General features: G+C 40.5%; 1 protein-coding gene across 1 annotated transcript in view; it reads left to right on the top strand.

Moving 5' to 3' along the window:
* The window catches only part of LOC111221492 (low-density lipoprotein receptor-related protein 8-like), a 167,402-nt gene that overhangs the window by 104,774 nt on the left and 37,965 nt on the right, over nt 1-24,663 (top strand). The window contains exons 4-6 of the mRNA XM_022744908.1: nt 815-943; nt 17,637-18,011; nt 21,428-21,550. Of these exons, the coding sequence (XP_022600629.1) occupies nt 815-943; nt 17,637-18,011; nt 21,428-21,550 (627 nt within the window). The remainder of the gene's footprint in view (nt 1-814; nt 944-17,636; nt 18,012-21,427; nt 21,551-24,663) is intronic.

Here is a 24,663-nt window from a genome sequence, read left to right as displayed (position 1 = left end):
GCCACAGGAAGCTCCACGAGTCCTTGTGTCTACGTGTCCTTGAACAAGACATTGAAAGCCAAGTTGCTTCCAATGGTTAGACCAGTCCCTTGTCTGGTATCTCACTGCCATCAGCGTGTGTGTGTGTGTGTGTGTGTGTGTGTGTGTGTGTGTGTGTGTGTGTGTGTGTCTGTGTGTCTGTGTGTCTGTGTGTGTGTGTGTGTGTGTGTGTGTGTGTGTGTGTGTGTTAAAAAGGCAAAATGTAAAGCCTTTGAGCTCTTGGATCTCGATGGAGCCTTTTTTAGCTATTAGTGCTTGAGCCGTTAATAAAAAGAAATAATCAATGCATCAACTGATAATGAAAATTAGCAGCCCTGATGTGCACATGGCTACAAACACACACCAAATAGTGCTCATCTGTCTTGTTTTATGTGTATATTCCTCATGTTTCATGTCTTTTTCTGTTTGTTTATGTGTGTATGTTTTCCTGGCTTTGTGTCTGCCTGACAGTGTTCCTGCCTCTTTGTTCCTCTGTCGCTCTGTGTCTAGTTTAATTGCAGACCTTTGAGAGGGAATCGATTTGAGCAACAAGATAACTAAGTTATCAAACTGTTTCATTGACTGGCTGTCCCTTCTCTCTCTATCTTTTGCCTCCTCCCCATTTCTTCTCTCATTTTACTCCCCCTGCCTTCATTCTTCATCCCTCTTCGATCCTCTTTTCTTCCCTCCGTTTCCCCAAACTTTCTCATTGTCTCTCCATTTTCCTTTCCCATCCCTACATTCCCCCCTCGGCGCTCTTTCTCCCTCGTCTTTCACCTCCTCCCCCTCACAACAGGCCGACAGACCTGTCCACCGGAGAAGTTTGATTGCGGAGGGGCTGCCAGCAAATGTGTTTCGTTGTCATGGCGATGCGACGGAGAGAGGGACTGTGAGAACGGGGCCGATGAGGAGCAGTGCGCTGCAGGTAAGATTGTGGTGGCTGCGGGAAATAGGGGACGGGGGAGGGGGGACAAGAAGAGAGAACAGTTTCCATTCTGAGCTTCATCTGAACTCACCTTAACTTTCATGTTGCTCACTGAGGGCAAAAGTCTGAAAAGGTTTCAGATAAATAGTCTAAATTCGAGGCTTCACAGGTCACTACCTGCTCACAACTGTTCTTCTTTCTGTTGCTTGCTAATGAAGAACTTTATTACCCAGAAATAATTGGGAATGAGTAAACAGTTCTTACGTGAAATTCCTATCCCCACTGGGTGTTGGCAGCGGAGGTGGTGTAGAAAATGATTCTGCAGTAGGTTAAATGATCATTAGTCTATCCAGAGTTATCAGCACAGAGTGCCCTTTTACTGCTGTTTGTTTACAGCAGTAAAAGGTTATATAATTATTAAGTTTTAAGTATTAGTCCTATGTCAGTCCTCTGATTAGTAGACAATACAAATAGTATATTTTCCTACCCACTCAATTAAACATGACTGGACTTGTTATTTGTCTTATAATGTATAATATTCAATAGCTATTTCTTTAATAATAATGTATAATAATAATAATAATTAATAATAATACATAGAAAAACACATGAGTAATGCCAGGGGTGGGAAGAAAGCAAAAAGCTAAAAGTCCTATGTGATAATATTCCTAGAAATGTAGTATTATGAGACTTCCTGTTTTGGTAATAACTGTGTTGCAGGATGTGATTTGACAGATTTAAGTCCAGATCTAAAAGAATATGTTAAATAAAACTGGGGATATGTTGCTTTTACCCAGTATCAGATAACGCAAAGCAAATGTAAAAATTTTCCATATACTCTCTTATCTGTCACCTAGAGTATTGCATATTTTAAGATTCAGTTAAGATTTGGTCCTAATTGTAATCAGTATTTCTAACTTGACGTCATTAGCTGGCAAAAAAGTGGAAAGTTTCATCTGTTCATTTATTTATATATATTTTCTGTGTTATGTGTCTAGAGATGTCAAACAGGATCTATTTTTTCCTCCCCACAATCTTGTCCTTGTTCTTGGCTGTTGCTTAATGAGCTGGAAATGGGGGAAAAGCAGGCCAGTGTGCAGACTGGGAGAGTCGGGCCAGTGGTGTTTTACAGCAGGGGGAACCGGTTATTTATCTTGCATGTGTTTCTGTGAAGGTGTGTCCTGAACACCAGTTTGTCCCACAGTATATTTACATAGATGGATGTTCAAAATCATACTCACACCGAGACAAACACAGTGTCACACACACAGCAGGGCTTTGTTTTTGTGAATGAAGGCACAGAGTACAGTGCCTGGTCAAGTGTGTCATGCAAAGTGTGCAGAGGGTGTGGTAGCACGCTTTCAGTGTTGTCACAGTTCCAGGCAAGTGGTGCACCCTCACTGCATAAACAGACGGGATCATGAATAACATTACTTATATAAATCATGTGTGGGTGTGTCAGGGGTCGGTTAGAGATTGGTGAATTGTTTCATATTTGCACCTGTTAGCCCCTTTAAAACCTAAAATAGAGCCCATTGTCTCATATACACACACTCTCATACACACAGAGCATCTTTGTCCTACTGTCAGAATAAGACTGTTTAAAGAAAAAACAAAACAGTTCAAACTGATTTCTGTTGCAAAATACTGTAAACTTTTCCATATAATCAATACATGTGACACGATTACTCTTTTAAAAAAGTATCACACAACATGTTTCTGTCTTGGTTTTAATCATTCTGCAGGATTGGACGTCATATTGTAGTGTCGGATAGAGAGAAATCTTCAAATGCACATAGACTAGGCTGTTGGTTAGCTTTATAAAAAAAACTACAGAGTAGCTCTGTGAACAAACCACAGGCATACACACAAACACACTCACATCGCTTCATCTGTAACGCCTTCACACTTTGTTGTATAATTATACACATCTATACTATACTCACATGTCCTGTCCTGCGTCCTCACAGCTGGTATCAAAGCCGTAAAAAGGGCATTGATTTCCATCAGCGTAAACATCTGGCCTATAGCATTATTGATTGTAAGCCTGTGGCAGACACACATGCACAGACGAACACATGCACACACAGCGTTTTTTTGAAGTATATAGATTGCATGTCATATATGCCCTTTAAACCTGGGTTCTGTTAGATAGGAAATGTATATGCACAGAGAATTTCTGTATAAATATCTATGTGGGTGTCTTTGTGAGTCTCAGACCTTCAGAGTGATTAAATTTTTTTGGACTGAAAGTGAGGTCACTCTGGTCTGACCACTGGTCACTTCTACAAGGGGCTACTGCAGTGTGAATTGGAGAGTGAATGTAGCGGGCGGGAGTGTTCATGAGGATAGAATTACAAGGCTGTTTGTGTATGTGTATGTGTGTGATGCATCTTTTTCCATAAGGTTGCCATCATCCCCCAGGCACTGCGACATTCATACATTCTCATGCTGAAAGTGATGCATAAAATACTTGTATGCTGAGTGCACATGCATGTACAGTGTGCGGCACACACATACATGAACATACACACTCTTAAGAATTCTCCTGGATGCCGTTAAATTCTCTCAAACAAGATAATAAAGTGAAACTACCATTTTTAATTAACTTTACCAATTGAAGAGGCAATTTAGATAAATAATAGATAATGAATGCATATTAATTCATTTTAATTTAGAGATTGCAATCTCATCCTATTGTATATCATGGGGGTACCGTGGTAATATAACAATACAAATCTACACAAAAGCAGATTATATATTATTATATTTTAAATACTATTATAAAGATGTTCCTGTTTAATGTAATGTTAACAACAGGCAGAGTTGTATTGTAAGCACAGTGGCACCTTCCCCAATATATCAAAAGTTGTGAAGTCTTACTACCCACAGCAGTTTCCCAGAAATGCACAAAATGTGATCAACATTACAACTGTAGAAGACCAGCAGCCTGCCCTGTAAGAAATCACCCTTATCAGATTCCAGTTTTGCCATTGTAAATGTTTTTGACATTCAGAAAGCTTATTTACAGTATTAGTTTCAACCCGGCTGATGCAAACACTTGAAATTTATCTCCATTTTGCTGCATTTCAAAGGTGGAGTTTAAACTTTTCTTGACAGGTGATAGAAGCATTTCCTCACTTCTCTTTGTTCCTTCATGTTCCCTCTTTGTTCTCCCTCCCTCTGATTGTTTCTCTCTGTGTGCCTCTGCCCTCTCATCCATCTCCTGTCTGTCTGTTGTTAGTTGTTAGCTTGTACACAGAGTGATCACATTAGGGAGTTTGTGGCTGCAACCTAATGAAAATTGTTGATTTAATCATGTAACCTGAGTGGCCACAGCACTGTTCACATACCGTCTCTGTCCCTCTGATGTGTAACATAAACTGCCTTAAAAGAATAGCCTTTTCTTTCTTCTCTTCCATGCCAATCACAGACACCTGCACTTTCTTATTCTCTTTTAATTCCACGGAGGAAAATCACTGATCATGTGTTCCTTCCATTGCCTTTCATCTGTCTGACCTGTGCGAGCCCCTGTCTCTTATTGCAGTGGAAAATAAAGTGATTAATACAGCTGTGAAATATTTCATACAGGTCTTGATGGTAATTGATTTCCCGCCCAAGGCCTTGAGTGTATATGTGTGTGTGTTATGGGACTCCTGCTGTTATAATAACCTGTAGAGATCAGCTTTTGATCTATCATTTAAATACGAAGGTGGCAGTGATGAATATTAAGGGGTTCATCATGTGCCTGGGTTCACACACCAGAGTCCACTTCATCAGACACACACTGGACTCATTTTCCTTATATATAAATATATATATATATTATTATTATTATACATTATATAAAGCTGAAGTGAATTTTCACTAATTAGATGTGCAAACATAACAACACTTCACTTTGTTATTGTCCCACAATGTAGGTAAAATAACGTGTGAGCACAATCAGGAGTGGGCAACAAGTAATCATGGACACCTCCAAAGAATACTTTAACTAAAAAGGCTATTTAATGTCAATTGCTCACAGCTTTTAGTGTGATGTGTATATACATATGTGTGTTTTTCTCATGATGTTTTTTCTGTATGTATGTATGTATGTATGTATAGTGGTGTGTGTATGTTGGCAATTCTATATTCTTTTTTTGTTTTCACTATTGGCATGAATATAGTTATTTGAATGATAGACCCCTTCAGCCTGCAAAACCAGATAATATACAAAGCNTATATATATATATATTATTATTATTATTATTATTATACGTTATATAAAGCTGAAGTGAATTTTCACTAATTAGATGTGCAAACATAACAACACTTCACTTTGTTATTGTCCCACAATGTAGGTAAAATAACGTGTGAGCACAATCAGGAGTGGGCAACAAGTAATCATGGACACCTCCAAAGAATACTTTAACTAAAAAGGCTATTTAATGTCAATTGCTCACAGCTTTTAGTGTGATGTGTATATACATATGTGTGTTTTTCTCATGATGTTTTTTCTGTATGTATGTATGTATGTATGTATAGTGGTGTGTGTATGTTGGCAATTCTATATTCTTTTTTTGTTTTCACTATTGGCATGAATATAGTTATTTGAATGATAGACCCCTTCAGCCTGCAAAACCAGATAATATACAAAGCATGAACTTAGATTTCTTTAGAGAGAGTTGCTATTTACAAAAGTGTTTGCAGATTTTTAATACAAAATTAAACAGAGACCGACTGAATAACAGCAAAACAGCATCGAAACATCTGTTAAAAAATTATCACGCTCTATTTTGTCATATTATTAGATTTTTTGGATACCTATGCTGCATTATACCTGTTTTTCCATGTTTGTTTTTCTTTTTTTTTTCTCCATTGCCCAAAAGCAGATGGCTTTCTTCTTTCTGTCTGTTACAGCTATTCCACCAAAAAAATTGGTTTTGCCTTCATATTTAACAATGACAAGAATCATTCTAAAAATAAATAGTTGGTTTCACACAGAGACAGCACGATGGTGAGGCTCAGACAAAGGAGAAGAGTAATACAAATATTTGCAAACATTTCATCACCACAAGCATAAAAAAAAATCATACATCAGACATATCAATCTAAGTTCTTCCTCTGCTGTCACTCGGCTCTCGGCTCTATGTATTTATTAAAACAGAAGAGGTGTAAAGATAAATCAGACCAACACAAACCTAATTATCCTGCTGCTGTTACACTTATTATTCTTGGAACATTGATTTACTCTTGATGTTACAGTTGCAGATATAACAAAGAAACAAATGAGCATTGAGCGTGCAGATAACACTGCACAGCTATGTAACGAAGCAGCCTGATAGCAGTTGATAGTGGAAAACATGTATGAATTGCACGGCCGGACTCTTTGGTAATGCTAACATTTCTGCAACACAAGCCACCACTCAGGGTTATCAGTAATAGGCAGACACAGTCATTCAGGCCTTTGGTAAAACAGCAGAAATGTCAGCTAATAAAAGAGATATGTAGGTTTTATTGGGAGCTTGTGCTTCCATGCAAAATCAGTTTAACGCTGGCATGTTCATGAATGTTTTCATGAAGAATATTAAAACTATAATGTTCAGTGACCATTATAGTTTGAATGTGTGTTTGCATTATAACATTATAGTTTGAATGTGTGTTTGCTTTAACACCCTCAAACACACATTCATGCAATCATCTAACCCCTACAAAATATACTTCCCTTCTGAAATGTGCTGTTTTCACCCCTTCCCCCTTTCAATCTATCTCTTCACCCTCCTCCTCACCACCAAACCCCCCCTCCTGCTTCCTCCACCTCTGATCTCCTATCCTTTCCCTCCAATATCTCCCTCCCGCGGCAGCTACAATTGGAGTACAGCTAACGTTAATTAGGGATGCTAATTGAGCATATCCAAATGTTGAATAAAACATGGATCCAGGAAGAGAGGTTCTTTATTACATTTAAAGGAGGCCTCTGAAGAAAGTTTATGAGTCTTTAATTTATGTTAATGCGAAATCGTGTTTATTCAGGCACACAGCTGAAGCTAGTTGTGTGTTTGCATGCTTCAGCGTGTGTGTGTGTAGGTAAAACATAATTTTTCATGCTTGGGCAAAGCGGGTGTTTCCCTTGTCTTTGTTGAATACTAATTTTGCTTTTTGTTTTTTTTTTCTTTCTTATGAAGCAAAGATTTAAAACACAACATAATTGAAATGTATTCTTTACCTGCTCACCATTCAACCTTTAATCTCAACAAATTGGACTGTGTAAATTAATGTCTCTGTATGTGTGGGTGAGTGCGTCCCATTAAGGCGCTGAGCGAGCTAGCTTAAGGTTGATCACCAGAGAAGTTTATATCTCTACATACAAACCCAATAAGATCACGCACACTTGAATGAGAATAGACACTTGTATAATTGATTTTACCTTTACTTCTAACAGGCGTCATGGACGCATATTGATAGAAACAAAACTGTGTGTCAGGGTCGGAAATTAAGATTTAAATTGAGTTAGTAAAATTGTATACCTGCAAGGGAAATGATTTCCTGAAACATTAATTAGTGTTGTGTTTGTGTCAGTATTACCTGGGGAAAAAAGTGGAATTTTTGATACCGAAACTATATTTCTCTCTTTAATGTGGATCTTCCTTACTCATTCCCCGTGTCCTTCCCTCTCTTTAGTATTTTCATCTTTGTGTACTAACCCGGTGCTAGCAGCAGCTCATCTGTATCACACAGGCAGGCGATTTCTGATCCTTAGAGAGCTATGAAAAAACTGTAATCATGTCAGTGTGGCTATCATGCTTACATACAAGCTATAATGGAGTTGCCTTTATTACATCAACCAGCACCTACACAGCACCCACTTCAACTACTGTCTCATATGTAAGCCCCCAGACACGGCCTCAATATCACACACTAATACAGTTGCACAGTAGGAATGCATGAAACAAATAGCACTTCTATCTCGCTGGGTCAGTGGACAGAGAGAAGCCAGAGGACGATCTTAATGTGTATTACTCTTGCAGCCATTTAAAATCCTCAACAAACTACTGTATGTAACACTGGCTGTTACAGTGCAGCATGGTTTAAAGGTTAACACTGTCATCTCACAGCAGTAAAGACTCAGGTTTGATCCTTGGCCTGGATACTTTCTGTGCGGTGTTTTTTTTTTTCATTTCTCCTTTTCACAAATGTGTAGGTCATCTGGAAAATCTTTCTTTGGTGCCTTTCTCTTTCATTTTTACTTCATTTGGATCGCATCAGTTTTGTTTCTTCTATCTTTGTTAGCACTGGCCCTGCATACACAGCTGTTTTTTTTTCTTTTTTTTTTGGCTAGGACAGAAAGAGGAGACAAACAGAAAGACAGGCAGACAGAGAGAGACAGACAATAGTCAGAGAGGCTCCTGCAGGCCCTGGAGACCTGTTGCTCTTTTAACATCAGCCTGTGCTACTATGTTACATTACAGCAAGCTGCTGCTGGATCGATGCTCACCAGGGATATGGTAGTTGGTGTTTTATGGCAGGGCAGAGAGGGGCAGAGGAGAGGGAGACATTGTGTGTGTGTGTGTGTGTGTGTGTGTGTGTGTGTGTGTGTGTGTGTGTGTGTTAATCTTGTGGGCAACATAGGAGGGGAGCACATCTTAAGTGGCACATCTTAAGTGTTTGCATGGGGAAATACAAGTTTGTCAGCTCAAGTGAGTTCTGTATGAAGGAAACATCCTAAGTGAACACGATGTGATACAAATTGTACACACATGAACACACATAGGCTACACATGAACATGTAAACCTGCATCCCCTCCCTCAGGCATATACACACATGCAACACATAAGTCCTTTCGTCCTTGCTCTAGGCTATGGTAAATGCAACTTATATTCCATTATTTGATAACAGATCAAAGAGGACGAAGAAGAGTCCACCCACATGTGGTATGTGAGTGCATGTGTGTGAACATTTGTGTATATATGAGAAAAACCCTATATATAGTCATCCAAAACGTGTAGTTGTAGTGCTGCTTTTATCTTGCTTCACCCACATTTCCACAAGAGGAGCTGACTACATAGACGTGGATTGGTAGCCTCTTGTCCCAGAGTTTCTTCCCATTACTTCCCCCTTCATTTATAATCCTTTGACTGCTCTCACTGTGTGCGTAGGTGTAATGTAATGGAGCGCCAGCACACAAACAGGCTCACTGTGCACCCAGAGGCAGTTTCACTTAACTTCAGACTCATGCAGACCGTTTTCTTCAATAGCTTTAAGGACATTGCTCATTTCTCTTTCACCCCCAACCTCGTCCTTTCCCCTGCATACTACGCACACTACGCACACTACACACACTCACACACTCACACACATTCAATATCACATGCAGATGACGGAGAAGCATACTTGTGAAAACACAACTTTGCTCCTAACATAGAACAGTCACAGAGGGAGGATCTGTCGCTGCTTTCCTGACTAGTAGTATTAATCCATAGACAGCCTAGGACCCACTGCACATCAGGCAAGTGACTGTTCTCAAAGCCTTGTCCCACAATGTATGTTTTTACAAACTTTTTCATTAGTCTCTTTAAAAAGATTTTTAAAAATGTTTTGTCTTTGTTACCTATGGCTACTAGCTACTAAAGTTAGTACTTGCTAACTAGCTAGTAATGATTAGCAACTATCTAGTATAGCTCATGTACTAGCCAAGTTACTGCACTTGCCGTTCAAATGTGACCACCTTGTCATTTTAACAGATACAATACAACAATTACTGGGTCAACAACAACTCTCATTAGACTTTGATAGTGCACTGCAATTTTTCAGTAAAGTTTAAACATGTAGTTTAAACATATATATTGATATACTGCATATCAAATGTTTTAGCTTAGAAAACTTTTGAATCATTTTTTCAAGACGGTCCAATTAAAAAGGTATCAAACCTGCTGCAGCCGAAGCCAGCCTGGCGGTAGGGTGGGACTATGGGTTTCTAGTGAAGACACAGTATAGTGTGTTAGTTCTAAGACACATTGTAATATGGTGAAGGAAACATGGTTTTTGCTGTGGATAGAGATCACACATGAAAAAGAACAAATGGTAATTATGTCATTATCATGCAACACCCATGGTAAAATGCAGGATTGTGTATTTATTGTCGAGATGTAATCATCACACTTAATGACAATGGCCTATTTTCGATGTATTCATAGTTTTACCACTTGACAATTATCTGAGGGAATGCAATTATTTTCCAGACAGGAGTGTGCGTCTCCGTGTGTGTGTGTGTGTGTGTGTGTGTGTGTGTTAACACTTGTGTGCTCGTGTGTGTGTGTGTGTGTGTGTGTGTGTGTGCGTGTGTGTAGAGGGGACAGGGGTTACTGATAAGATTTAAGACTGTGTGGAGCCATGTGAGTGGAGTGATGGCCATGTCACATTTTACATTTAATGGCTTAAATCCTGTGAATTATGAAATGTTGTGACTAATGGCATCCACAATGCACGTTCTGTCAATACGCACGCCTACATGTACACAGAGGCACACAAGGACATCCATCACACACCACCTGCACACACATACCGTACATGGACATTCAATCCACTGTGATTGCTTGTGTGGCAGTTAATATTCAGGTCTTAACTGCTGTCAGATGGCACAGTGATTGAGCTATTGAAATACCCTGTTCTATTCAGTACACCATCCCTGTTGGGCTGTGTGTGTGTGTGTGTGTGTGTGTGTGTGTCTGTCTGTCTGTGTGTGTGTCTGTGTGTGTGTGTGTGTGGGTGTGTGTGTGTGTGTGTGTGTGTGTGTGGGTGTGTGTGTGTGTGTGTGTGTGTGTGTGGGTGTGTGTGTGTGTGTGTGTGTGTGTGTGGGTGTGTGTGTGTGTGTGTGTGTGTGTGTGGGTGTGTGTGTGTGTGTGTGTGTGTGTGTGGGTGTGTGTGTGTGTGTGTGTGTGTGTGTGGGTGTGTGTGTGTGTGTGTGTGTGTGTGTGGGTGTGTGTGTGTGTGTGTGTGTGTGTGTGGGTGTGTGTGTGTGTGTGTGTGTGTGTGTGGGTGTGTGTGTGTGTGTGTGTGTGTGTGTGTGTGCAATCCCCATAGTCCCCACTCATCATGAAGGTGGTTAAGAGAAAGTCTTTCCCTGGTGTATACCAATCAGGGTACATAGAGAATTTCAGTCTCTCTGTGAATTTTGTGCAATTCTTCCCTTCATCTAAGCTGCCATTTCACTTGGATTCCCCAGGCTCCACTGCCACACTACATCAAGGTTTTATTGTCAGTGGCATTTCACAGTTAGTTTGACATGTTTTTACTCTGAGCAAAGACAGTCTAACCAGCATAGTTGGTAGAAAGACTCTATTTGGAAGATTGAAGTGGATGTTAAGTTAAAGCCAATATTTTTTGTGATTGTTTAGTTCTATCAGTTTATTGTTCCTAATAATGCAGATGCTGTAGTTCTGCTGACACACATGTGCTCGAGGTTGGGGTTTGACCAATTCACTGATGCAAATTATTTCCATTGATATGTGCGGATTTTAGTATGTAAAATTTCAGGCCTAAAAAGTGGTAAGCCTCATTCAGATAGACTGTAGATAGCTTTTTCTGGGAAATATTTAACATAGAAGATGATACACTTGCTTTTTACCTGGATTTCTCTGAACAAATGTGATCGAAGATTATTATTCAGGTAATTGCAAATCCAAAACCACATTATAGCTCACCTTCCATCTCTACAGCTACATTCACTCCTGCATCTTCTTTTCCTTACTCCGTCAGGCGTTTTCTGCACTGCTGGCTAAAGTGAACTTTATTGAAAACCAAGTTCAAACTAATCACAAACAGAGAAAATGAGTTGTTCGCTGCATCAGCAGGCATTGGCTTGACTTTGTTCCATTAAGAGGGTTTAACAGATTTCGTTGGGGAAAATCCTGAATAATGTTATTAAAGTGAAATGAGTGTGCTAGTATTACACATTTGTGCTTCTAGTAAATGTTCACTGTATGGCAAAATGCAATACAAGTACTGTGTCTTCAGTAGCACCATCTTAGGCCTATGTCTTTTTTTTTCATATCTTCCAACCAAAAGAGATGACTGACATGTTAGATTCCCACCAATGCACCAAACGTGTACCGTCGGCTCTGTGCCTGGTAAACCCCATTTGGACAGGCTGTTGGAAAGTGAATTTTTTCTCAAGCTGCCTTCTGTTTGTCAGTCAATGATGAATCTATTTTGAATTTCATCTCTCCTCACTGTCTATCTGTCTATTCCATTAGGAAAAGAGGATCACTTTTATGTTACAGCGAGTCACAGAACTGAGGGCTCAGGGCCCGTCTGTCTGGTGGTCACGTGTGTGTGTGTGTGTGTGTGTGTGTGTGTGTGTGTGTGTGTGCGTGCGTGCGTGTCTGTGTGTGCATGCGTCTATCCTCTCGCGTCAATGCTTCAAAGGTCTAATGTAGCCAAAGCACTGATAAACACTTTGTGAGAGCCCTGGAGAGGGACTACATGTCAACTTGTCTGCATCTGTCTACACACACACACACACACACACACACACACACACACACACAGTCATGCAGGGGCCTCTCTGGCTCTCCTGCAGTATGTGTTGCATCAAAAGTATAATTTAAAACTACCTCTCCTCCCTCTTGTCCTCCCCCTCTTTCTCCCACACAACTCCTCAGTGTTACGACCTCGACTACAGGACTCGTTAACATTTCCAGACCTGTACAACACACAACCATATTGGTACAGATGCAGGGATGCCAACGCCTCTGGCACTTTTCCTGTGTTGACGGTTTGCTGCTTTAATGGTATCAAGGGTAATGATGCCTGATACATAGCAAATGCTACATTAGGTAACTGTACTAAAAACATTGACTCAATACATGTAGATGTGTCTGAGCGCTGTGGAGATCTGGAGTGCAAGAAAATGATGTGAAATTTGTGAATTTATTAAGTCAGGGTTTTCATTTCATTCAGCAGTGCTTTAAAAATTGACAACCTGTAATTTTGTTCGTCGGTGGCTGTAAAAAGAGGCGTTATCAAGTAATTGCACACTGATTTTACCTTAAATACTTTACTTCCTCTCAAACATTGGTGGTGGTGAATGTGGGTCAGCCGTCTTGGTGAGACCTGGAGGGAGAGCTCACTTGCTGTTTAGGAAACATTGCATTGCACCATTAGTTTCAATTCATCAGTTGTCACTGCGCATGTAAACTGTGAGCAAACTGACAGAAAGTAACAATAATTCGCACAAATAGGGTGTATATTTATATGTCCTCTGCTGCAGTCCCTCTTTGTGCTTGATGCTACAGGAGCATTTTTGCTGAAAATGACATTTAGCTCTTTCAGATAAAACAGCGTATATTTTTTTTTCCGAGTACATGACATTTTGCCTTTGTTTTTGTGTATGGCGATCCTGTTTTATTAGCTTAGGGTTTCGGTGGAGAATGGAGTGGGCAAAGTGACAGGTCATGCAACAACACCAGTCTCAAGTTACCCTTTACCCAGCATAACTAGTGTGGAAACTCCTCAGTCCACGTGAAAATCATTTTTTGAAGCACTGGGTACTCATACTCCACCGCCCTGATGAAAACACGCCCTGAAGTGCAGGATATGGTCTGGGTTTGGGCATTATGATAAATATTGAATAATTGAACATAATTTTTTCCTCTTCTTTTGGATTTTTTTTTTCTTTCATCAATTCTCATGAATATAGATGGTGATTTGTTTGTGATTACCCTTGTGTATCTGACAGTACAAGGCATGCTTGACTCACTGCGGATTTGGTTTTTATTGATGCTCTCGTGTGAAATATAAGGCGTACATATTGATATTCCATCGAGTAGATGAACATGCTGCTTGTCTACTGTACGGCCCATTAGGCCTAGTCTCCACCAAAATGCCTTGAGGTGCTGCTGTCTGTTTTCAGCTGATTGTAGAGTGAGTGTGCTTCTCTTATTGTCTAAATGCAGCACTTTACACATTGCTGTGAAGTTGATATTTTATTTCCATTTCTGGTGGTTGGAGTTGATCTGTTATCCTCAGCTTGCTTTTCTGAGAGAACACCTGGTGAACTGAGGTTTGTACGCAGCCGTACGTATGTGGGCTAGAGTGTGTGTGTGTGTGTGGTGTGTGTGTGTGTGTGTGTCTGTGTGCTTGTGCACACGTATACATGCTCCCACATCATGGCTCAGTGGCTGACATGTGAGACCAGAGTCTGATTGGATTCCACGCTCCAGAAACATTAAACCCAGTGGCTCACAGACAAAGGTTGAAGTCAGGTGTGTGTGTGTGTGTGTGTGTGTATGTATGTATGTGTCTAGTGTTTTCACATTACTTGTGTTTGGGTGCATATCTGAGCATGTCCACCTGTAAGCGTGTGCCTGTTTACGTGAGTTTAAGTAGAGATTACATATCTTTTCTGTGCGCGTGTGTGTGTGTATACATAGATGCTTGCTATAGAATAGTGCATGCTGGGAGAGAGTTCAATTCTCCTTCAGATCAAGGTCAATGAGCTGTGCCCTATCTCCCTGCTCCATCTATTAGCTGTCCAGTGAAGGGTCTGGGGATGGATGGATAGAAAGCTTTGACCCCGAGTTAAACGCATTCACCTGCGGGTGGGGAAGGTTACTGTCAAGATGTAATCAGTTACAGATTACTGATTACCTATTTAAAATTGTAATTGGTAGAATAATCTATTGGACAGATGTGGTTAATTAACTGTCAAGAGTCTCCCACAACACAATCTGATTCCTTTCAAGTCTCATTTTTTAAAACTTTCCTCTAATAAATCCTACAGAGGGTAGATCTCTGTTATTTGTTGAATCAAACAGGATTTTTGAGACATCCATTATCAATAATGCATAGCATTCATTGTTTTATTTTGAATTTTACTCTAACAAATGGTTACTATTGCTAAGTCTGTTGACTCCCATTGAATCTAGTCTGCTTCCCCTCACATCCGACCATCTATCCTCTCTGCCTTTATCTGCTATTATATCTGCTTGCCTGCTGTTGTGGGGATGGGTCCCTTTAGATTGGAAAGGACATCTCACATCTATCAATGAATTTACCAGCCTACGTGCCTCCCTGAGCACCTGTCTCCCGTCCAATCTCCCCCCTTTTCTCTTTCTGAGGATTGGTTTTGGTCTGAGTTAACTGAAAGGCCGTCTTCACCGCCTGAGTCTTGGTGTGTGTCAGCTTTGACGTAGCCAGGTGACGGGATTAAGGGAACTGAAGTAACATACGAATGACATGCCCCTGTGCTCTGGAAGTTCTCCCTGGAAAGTGGCAAATTCCACTATGTTATACAGTATGTGGTGATGTTTCAGTGCTGACAGAATCGGAGATCTTCCATGAGACCATCGGGAAGTTCTTTTCTTCTCTTTTATTTATGGGAAATATGGACATTAGCACCGACAACACCAGTGATCTGAGATATAAGCTGAACACTCATGCCACTAATTTGTGAAAAGAAATGCAATTTTAACAACATTTTACCAGTAATTGAAGACACAGTGATGTGCCATTTTAAATTTATTAAAGACCCTATTTTGATAAATCTACTTTAAAAACGTCATAGTTAATGAATAATGCCAATGATCAAATGATAATTCTGAAATGCCAAAACATTAAAATTACTATACATACAAAGTGTTCCACAACTATGGTTTAAAAAGCAGTTTCCTATGTATATACTGTGTATATTGCTTCCCCAATTTTCCATATTACTCAGATCAGAAACAAAGGAAGTAACTGAAGATGGGGGAAAACCTAGAAGAGATGCCCCAACCTCATGTTACTCTTACAGGATGTTGTGGGAGGGTGTGTTTAACGCGGCCTTTGTTCCTGTGAATTTCAAACTCAAGCCAAAGTTGTTTTTATCGACAAGACACAAATTTGATGAACCACAAACCACCTGCCTTGTTCCTGTAGTGAAAATGAAGCTACTGCTATAGCTCAGTATTCCAATGGGAACCAGACTAACAAGCTGCTTATCCCGGCCTTGCTGTTGATAGCAAACTGACCAAGCTTTCTGCTTTGATGAAAAACTCTTTAAAGCATAAAAACAAAGGTGTTTAGTCGGAGTAGCAACACATTATTACCCTCTGGGATGATGCAAAATATGTGTATAATTTTCATAAGAAAAATGCCTCTTGTTTGTAGGGAAAGTTTTTTTTTGTTTTCAATTAATCACTTTATTTGCCCAAGTGTTTGTTTGCACAAACACCTTACGTGACCCCCAAACCACCTGAGCTTCTGCCGGGATGCTGCTGATGTTGTTTATGTGCTCATGTTAATTAAATTACTTAGATCTGAGTGGGGATGATTAGCATGCTAGCAGTAATAGCTAGCAGGGAATCCAATAGCCTATTATCATAATGAGTCCCTTTAGCGTTCTGTGTGGGTAGGTAAAAGAGAGAGAGAGAGAAAGAGAGAGAGAAAGAGAGAGAGAGGGGAGAGTGGTTATATCTGTCGCCCAGAGAAGAGAGTTACATCAAAGGACAAGTGTTTTTTTTTTAGCCGAATACATGATTTAAATTGATTTGTCCAACATGGCTAGAATTGGATAATGTCACTGCTGGGATACGGCGAAGAGGAAACATGCTGTTTGGCAGTAAAACACAAACACACATACATAAGAACTCACACATGCAAAACATAAAATGCTGAAATATTATTTATCATACTTTTTGTGATAATTTCTTAGCCGTCAGAAGCCTTGAGCTACTGCGGAAGATGAAATAAACACTTGCACAGACAAATATACACAGTCTCCACAGGTATTCTGACACAAATATTCACAAACACACACACAAACACTCCTGGAGTTTCTTTTTTTTTGGGGGGGGGGGGGTTCTGCACTGCGGCAGGCACCTGCAGCTGTCCCCCCACTCTGCTCATTATACACCCGTTTCGACACTCTGGACTTCTGCTGCACATATGCTCTCGACTGTGTGCTAAATATGGTCAGCATCATGTTTATCCGGTGTGTTTTTAATGTAATAACAGTCGCACTCATTGGTTAAAGGGTTGAGATTTTGTGATTGCAGTTGAGATGATGTTCATTTTTCTTGAATAATTCATAATATATGCTTTCCCCATGAGGCACGTGTACCTGTGTTTTTTTTTTTTTGTTGTTGTTTTTTTCCTAGCTCTTTAACAGCCACTGCGTATCCTCTTTTCTTCCTCCACCTGCTACACATTGCTCTGCCACACTTCCAAGGAATTTGTACTTTAAAGGCGCGCCCCTTCGCTCCATGCACCGTAACCAGTTTGACTTTAGATCAAACTTTTTCTGTTACTCTCACCAGACACCAAAAACCCAAGAGCAAAGGAGGAATATCTGGAATTGCCCTCTGCTCATTAACTCTAAATTTTAACACCAGCAATGTCTTTCATTCCTCCTCCAGAGGAGAGGTGGAAGATATATTACTCCATATATTCCTGCTCCCCCAAGGAGCTTGAATATATGCGGTGATAAGTTAACTATATCTGTTCTCTAACTCATATTTTTCTCTCATCTTCTCCCATATGCACCAACGTTAACTTTAAGTGGATGTATATTTTATTTGACAGTTGACTTTAGTTTCACTCTATTAGCAAAAGAAAAATCATACTTATATACAGTAGTAGTTTATATAAAAGACATACAATAGTTGATAAATAATGATAATCAAAATGAAAGAAACATGTTAACATCCTCTATTTCTCATCCACCTTCTGCAGATGCCAAGGCCTGCCCCTCCAAAGATTTCCAGTGCCGTAACGGGAAGTGTTTGGCGCCGATCTTTGTGTGCGATGGCGATGACGACTGCGGGGACGCCAGCGATGAGGAGAAGTGCTCTGCTCCCACCTGCGGTCAGCATGAGTTCCGTTGCAATGACTCCGAGTGCATCCCTGCCCTGTGGAGCTGTGACGGCGACCCGGACTGCAAGGACAAGTCGGACGAGTCCATGGAGCGCTGCAGCCGAAGGACGGAGCCCCAGAAACCTCGCTGCCCGGTGGGCGAGTTCCAGTGTGGGAGTGGGGAGTGTGTCCACATGAACTGGAAGTGTGATGGAGACGCAGACTGCAAGGATAAATCTGATGAAGCAAACTGTCGTAAGTCAACTGGGTGAATAATAAGTGAGCCAATGAGTGCATAAGTGAAAAAAGCCCCAAGAGCCCAAATAGGTCCTACTAAGAATTCTCTGTGTTAGCACAGCGTAATACACCATTTCCCCAGCGCCATAAAACTCCAGTGTTGTTCAGAATGACTGTTAAAATCCATAAAAGAGTCGTACCATTGACATATTCCTTAATTGAAATGAACATAGCCGGTGTAGTTACTCTGAAACAACTTGATGATTTTCAGTCTCCCGAGAGCGGCCGTGACGTCACTGCACATGCTCACAGATGCCGCTTCTCTGGTTTGATTTACTGAGAAAAATAATTATAAATTACACCTATAATTCACAATAAATTACATTTGTAGTGATCATTGTAATGAAGGAATATGTCTTCCAATTGCAATGTTATGGTTCTTTTATGTAATTTATCGGTTCTATAGCACAAAGGCCATGAGCAGTACTTGTTATGTTCATTGTTGGCTGGTGCTGTAGTAATAAAAAGTTAATACCAGCCTCAGCCTTTAATGAAGCCGATTAATGGATAACCACAGTAATGCATGTTTTGTTGTGGAACAATGTGTGTGGCTCCCCACTACTAAAAGACTCTAGTTCAAAGGCTGACATGCTGTGTATTCTGAACAAAGACTATGTGACAAATCTTGTTGTGGCACCAAATGATTGAAGGAAGATCAATGCAAACTTTATCATGATGATCCATGGAGTGTGTTGCCATGCAACCATGTGATCTGCAGAAGCAGAAGGAGAACCTCTTAGTGCGCATTTGACCGTATGTGTTTGTTTGCACGAGTGTATGTGTGTGTGTGTGCATGCACGTGTGGGAGGTGAAGGTCCTTCATCAAGCGAGACCCCCATCTGGTCTCCTTTTCACACTCCCACACACCACTCAGGGAGATGACAGCAGCCTCACACATATGACATGATACAAGCACACTGTGCTGCCACACATCAAACACACACACATAGACACATACACACTTACGCTTTCACAAGGCTTTAACAGACATACATAAAGGAAACATCTGTGCTTACACGTACAGTCACAGATATGAAGAATTTCATGCACGTGCACCTGCTGGAGCTGAAATAATCACAGTCATGGAGGGTTGGTGCAACACTCAAAAACACTCCAGTCTTCTGTAACTCTAAAATGGAATAACCATATATACCAAGGCACAAGCAGCTGTTTGCATATATTGACCACTGCACATACTGTATAATAATACTCTCTAAAATCTTCTCATCTCTCCATGGCAATGATTTTTGTACTCCAGACACATTTTCAAAAGGCCAGTAGGTCATTATTATTTATTGTCTTTGAGATCCAAATACATATGTAGGTATGCACTGTTTGATGGGATTGGCTTTGATTTAAATATAATGTGTCAACAAGGTTAAAAGCGATACACAAATAAGCATCACAGTCATATAGAAGCATTCAGTCACTCAAACCCTTGCGGTCTTTAAATCTATATTCCTACTTCCATTTCATCTTCTCTGGAAGAATAATATATATATGCTTGGTAGGCTATTCCGATCCTTCAACTCGTATTAAGGGGTTTTCTGAAATAATTGACCCCTCTCTATGATTTGACCAGCCTAACTAGGGTGTAGCTTTAGCTATACTAAGCTAAACAAGTAGTCCAGCTTGTTGGCCTCATTACCGATTTAAATCTGCTCTGAAAAGCTGCACCTCGTTTGCTAGCTAGCTTACTAAACAAGATATGATTAAAAAATTCTGTTTTCCAGGTCCAGATATGATTAAGGGTTTTATGTGGGAATCACAGCATGAATAATGCAGAGTAGGCCTACATAAAGAAGAACAAACCCAGGAGCATAATTGCATACTCATTTCTGACAGTGACATCAAGTCAAGTTGTCTTGCCTGGTCTACATGTGTCTGTGGAACCATCTGTCTCAATGACCTTGTTCACTATTTCCCAAATATGATGAGACAGGAGCTGCAGGTTCTATATGTATTTGATTGGGTCTGTGTGCACACTCATCATAGTGTGAATGCAAGTGGGCGGGTGTTGGTTTGTGTCAAATGAGATGTATTAGTTTGAGATGTCTGTGTTATGCAAATGAGAACGGAGCTCAGCTGAGGGAGGTGCAACATTTTAATGTAAATGAGAAATGTGAGAATCATTGCATCGCTGCAGTTTGTTCTCTCCTCCTCCTCCTCCTCCTCCTCCTCCTCTGTTCCGTCAGGCTCGGCTCATTCCCACAGACCCGTCCCCTGGGTATCATCGCCCATCTTATTTGAAACATCTGTCTCAATAATCTTCTGTTATTTCATAGACATGCTGTGAGCGGGGTGGCGGGAGGTTAATGTAAATGAGAAATGGTCAAATTGTATCTCTCGTCGCTTCTCTCCTTTCCCTCCTGCCACCAGTTCTGCAGATGGCAATCCATTATTATTACTATTCATCCCGGGGATTTATCATAATTAGCTGAGCTCAGATCCCAATCATTTGGCTGAAAGAATCAGCACATTTTGTGATGGCACAGGATTATGTCTTCCACACTTTGCTGATTTTAGCATTAACATGTGTTTGTCTCCATTTATTTATTTATTTTCTCTTTTTGAGCGCCAAAAGTCTTGAGTCAGCTCCCCTGTTTGCTCATGTAAATGTGCACACCTCCTGCTGCACACATGCATTTACGGTCGGTCATTTCATGTGTCTGTACGTGTCTGCTCACCTACAGCTCATGTTTAAATTTGAGGCCGTGTGCTGTGTTGGTGTGAAACAGTGCGTGCGGCTGGTGTGTTTCATGCCATATTTCCTGATACAGTGATTGTGTGCCACGCATTTTTTTTTTTTTTGTGGCCTCCACGGCAATTGATCATGTCTGCCTTCGTTCCCTTGGCAAAGCTAGTCCAAAACACAACACATGAATAATTAAACAGCCAGTTAAAAAGACGGATGAGTTAAATAAACCTGCCCTCCGCTGTTAGAGCAAGCACAAAAAAAAAAAAAAACCTATACACACTTGCGCATACGCACGTGCTCAGTAGGTCACTAGATGTGGGTTTTCCCTCAGACAGTGAATGAATACCCTCCTGGTTTTCATTTCCACTGGGGCTTTTTTCTGCACAGGTAGGGGTTGCGTATGACCGATTACTCTTGGATTGGAACGCACTCCGAGTTGGCCTGAGGAATGAAACAAAATGCATACTGTGCTCATACGTGTACATCTTCAGAGACACAGAAGAGGAAGAGAAATGATGGGCTGAATGTGATAGTGTGTACTTTTGAAAATGCTCTGTATTTGTGTTCTGAGCCTCCAGGTTCGCATCCTCTCATAGATAAATCATATTTCTACTGTAATCGTAACGTAACACCTCACCTAATTCTAACATATGCGTGTCTGATATGTGTCTCTCAGCCCTACTTACATGTCGGCCTGATGAGTTCCAGTGCGGTGATGGCTCCTGTATCCATGGCACCAAACAGTGTAATAAAGTTCATGACTGTCCAGACTACAGTGATGAAGCTGGCTGCGTCAACAGTAAGTATCAGATGAGTACCAAACAGAAGGCAGCCATGCAACATGCAAACAACTCCCTGATTATCAGCAGTGCAACACATCATCACTCAGATCATGCAGGTAGTCAAACGTTGGAGTAAAATTACACATTCTAATGCTAAGAAAACTGGGGATGCAACCGCCTACAAGCTTAATGTATGTGTGCAAATCCTCAGCTTAATGCAATCCTTTTTTTGTGTGTGTGTTTTGTTATACTTGATTTACCCTAAAAATTGTCGACTTTAATACTTTTAGCACATTCACAGGGGATATAGTCGAGAGGAGCACAGATGGCTGCATTTGGCTGCACCAGTTGATCCTTCCCCATGAGAAACTGTTTAAAGATATACATTTTGAAATGAGTAAGAAAGACAGAGGAATGGAAGTGTAGGAAACCATAATGTCAAAGTGTTTAAAGAGTGTTAAAGTGATAAGATTTTGAATCTCCTTTGATGCATACAAGAAGTTTTCACAGTTTTGTTTGCTTTGTTTTTCTTAACTCAACCACAAACTGCATATAGTGTTCACACGACTGTAGCACACAAATCTACATCAGTTAAGCTGCAATATGCATTAATAGACGGTGAATATCACCTCTGCTCTAGTATGTGCCCCCTCATCTGCCATATTGAAATTTTTATTGCTTTCAGGGGAGCTCAGTTGCCACTTGCTCCCCTTTAGTTCAAATCCTGCCATGCATAAATTGTGTGTGAAGCCTGCACCCTCATTTTCTTTTTATTGCTTTATACTATCAGCTGTATTGTGAGTTACATTTGATATGATACATACATATTCTACCCTAAAATACTTGCACCTTGACTTTACATACTGTGGGACACAGTAAAGCTCAAGGTCATCGTCAGATGCTGTGACTGGCAGTGAACTTTATCTTGAAGCCAGTGTTCTGAAGTGCAGCTGTGAAACTGACATTGATTTTTTCTTTTTTTCCAAAAAGGGCACAGTACAGTACGTGTGCATGCACCTGTGCATGTGGTCAAATTTTTCTGTGAGTGAAAAAACCAACATTAAAAAACAGGCAAGCAGCTAGAAGGTGCTGTGGGTTGTACAGCTGTGTTTATGTGTGCTTCAGTCACAGTGAAAGTGAGGTTCTGCACAAAACAGGGACATTTATTGATGAATTAGCTAAATGATAAGGTAAATAATTTTCCATCCTTTCAAATTTATGATGTTGCAATGTTCAGTAATAAATAAAAATGCAGGGGGGACAGCAGGCACGGAAACCTGTTCTGTCCTCTCCAAGTTTGATGTCAGCAAATAACAGTAGGTGCTATCTAAGTGCTATCTTTCAGTGCATCTCTCTTTAGTCTGTCTCGCTACCTGAGCCAGGCACTACATCCCTTGGCCTCTCTCTGCCTGGTGGCCCTGATAATAATAATAATAATAATAATAATAATAATAATAATAATAATAATAATGATGCACTTTTCAAAATCCAAGTTATGAAGTGCTTCACGAAGCACCGAAATAAAACACACAAGTCAGAAAATCAGCAGGCTTAAAAAGAAAACGGACACTTTTCATTCACTTTTCATTTCTGTAAAAGAGGTCAAATCAAAAGAGTTTCAAATCCTGCCACTCACCACAACATAAAATCATCCAGTTCAGAGCCACTGTCAATCCAACCTTGCGTTCAATAAACCAACATCTTTGGAAAAATGTTAATACTGTTCCTTACCTTCTGGCTTCTCAGGCTTCTCTGTTTATTGTCCTCAATAAACTCCACCAATTAAAATCTCAACAAACCATCTCGAACATTACATTTCACTGTGCTACCTATAACCTGCCTATTTTTATAGGTAGCTGTAGCTAATTAATCTATTTATCAAGCACTGCTCTGATAGCTCTTACTGAGATCAAAGACAGCACAAATCAGCTTCCTGGCTGACTGTCTGCTCTATGTGCAACCAGCTTTTACAGTATTACTTACTAAGGTGTGACATTTATTGTACCTACCTACTTTTTACTCCCCGAAAATAATGAGAATTTTTACTGGAACGTTAGCAATTTTCATCTTGGTGGGATTAAAGTTCATCTAGCAGAATGCTAACCTGGCTCAACTGTGCATGATTTTTTTTTTAAAACACCCAATAAAGCTACTGGACACTGTATATTTTTAGCTGTTAAAGTAAGTGAAAGCCTAATTTTTAACTTTGCTGTATGTTGTGTCTTCATCACAGTTACAAAGTGTGACGGGCCCAGAAAGTTCCGCTGTAAGAACGGGGAGTGTATTGACAGCAGCAAAGTGTGTGACAATGTGAAAGACTGCAAGGACTGGTCTGATGAACCCATGAAGGAGTGTGGTAAGATAATGTCTTCCTCACACACACAAACACCCACACTCATTAGTTCTTTCACCACTTCAGGCACACAGTACATGGACGTACATACGTAATAGCACTGATGCACACATTCATTCCCGGGCGTCATCGACCACTTCTGATGTGGGTGGTCACTCCTCTTAGTAAAAGGAGCTTCATTTGATCAAGGCAGGGTAAATCAGGACATTTCTGAACTGCCTTGATATGATCAAAAGGGCCAAGCGACTCTGTCCTGAAGTGTGATCTTAGCCAGGAAATCGTGACCGGACTACATTACCCATAAGGAGCCACACAGATTGCACACACACCGTAGATAATTACCACTTAGCGAGGTTCAGTCAGGGACTTCACAGCAATCCAGTTGCAAACAGAGTGAAGCAGTTGAGAGAAACATACCTGTTGATAAAATCTATCAAGTAAATGTAGCTCATTAATTGCAATTGAAGCAACTTGTGATGTATCAGTGAAATTTCACTCAAGTGCACGTACAAGTAGAAGTCTCTGAGATTACTCAAGGAGACTGCTCTGAAAAGGCATGTGAGCATGCTGCCCTTTCAGCTCCCTCTGATCTTGAGGCAGATGGATACACACTATAATGAGATTGCCCTGGAACCATATCATTAATGTTGAACATGATTTTCTGTGTGTCCAGAGGCAAACCTGCGCCTCCTCTGTGTTTTAGTCGCAACTGACAACTACTATTATCCACCACCTACAGAAGGTGACAGTTCCTGAACAAAGGACAGGCCAGAGCAA

The sequence above is a fragment of the Seriola dumerili genome, unplaced genomic scaffold (genome assembly GCF_002260705.1).
Source record: "Seriola dumerili isolate Sdu_G_001 unplaced genomic scaffold, Sdu_1.0 BDQW01000002.1, whole genome shotgun sequence".
In the NCBI taxonomy this organism is placed as follows: Eukaryota; Metazoa; Chordata; class Actinopteri; order Carangiformes; family Carangidae; genus Seriola; species Seriola dumerili.
This window is presented reverse-complemented; position numbering and strand designations above follow the sequence as displayed.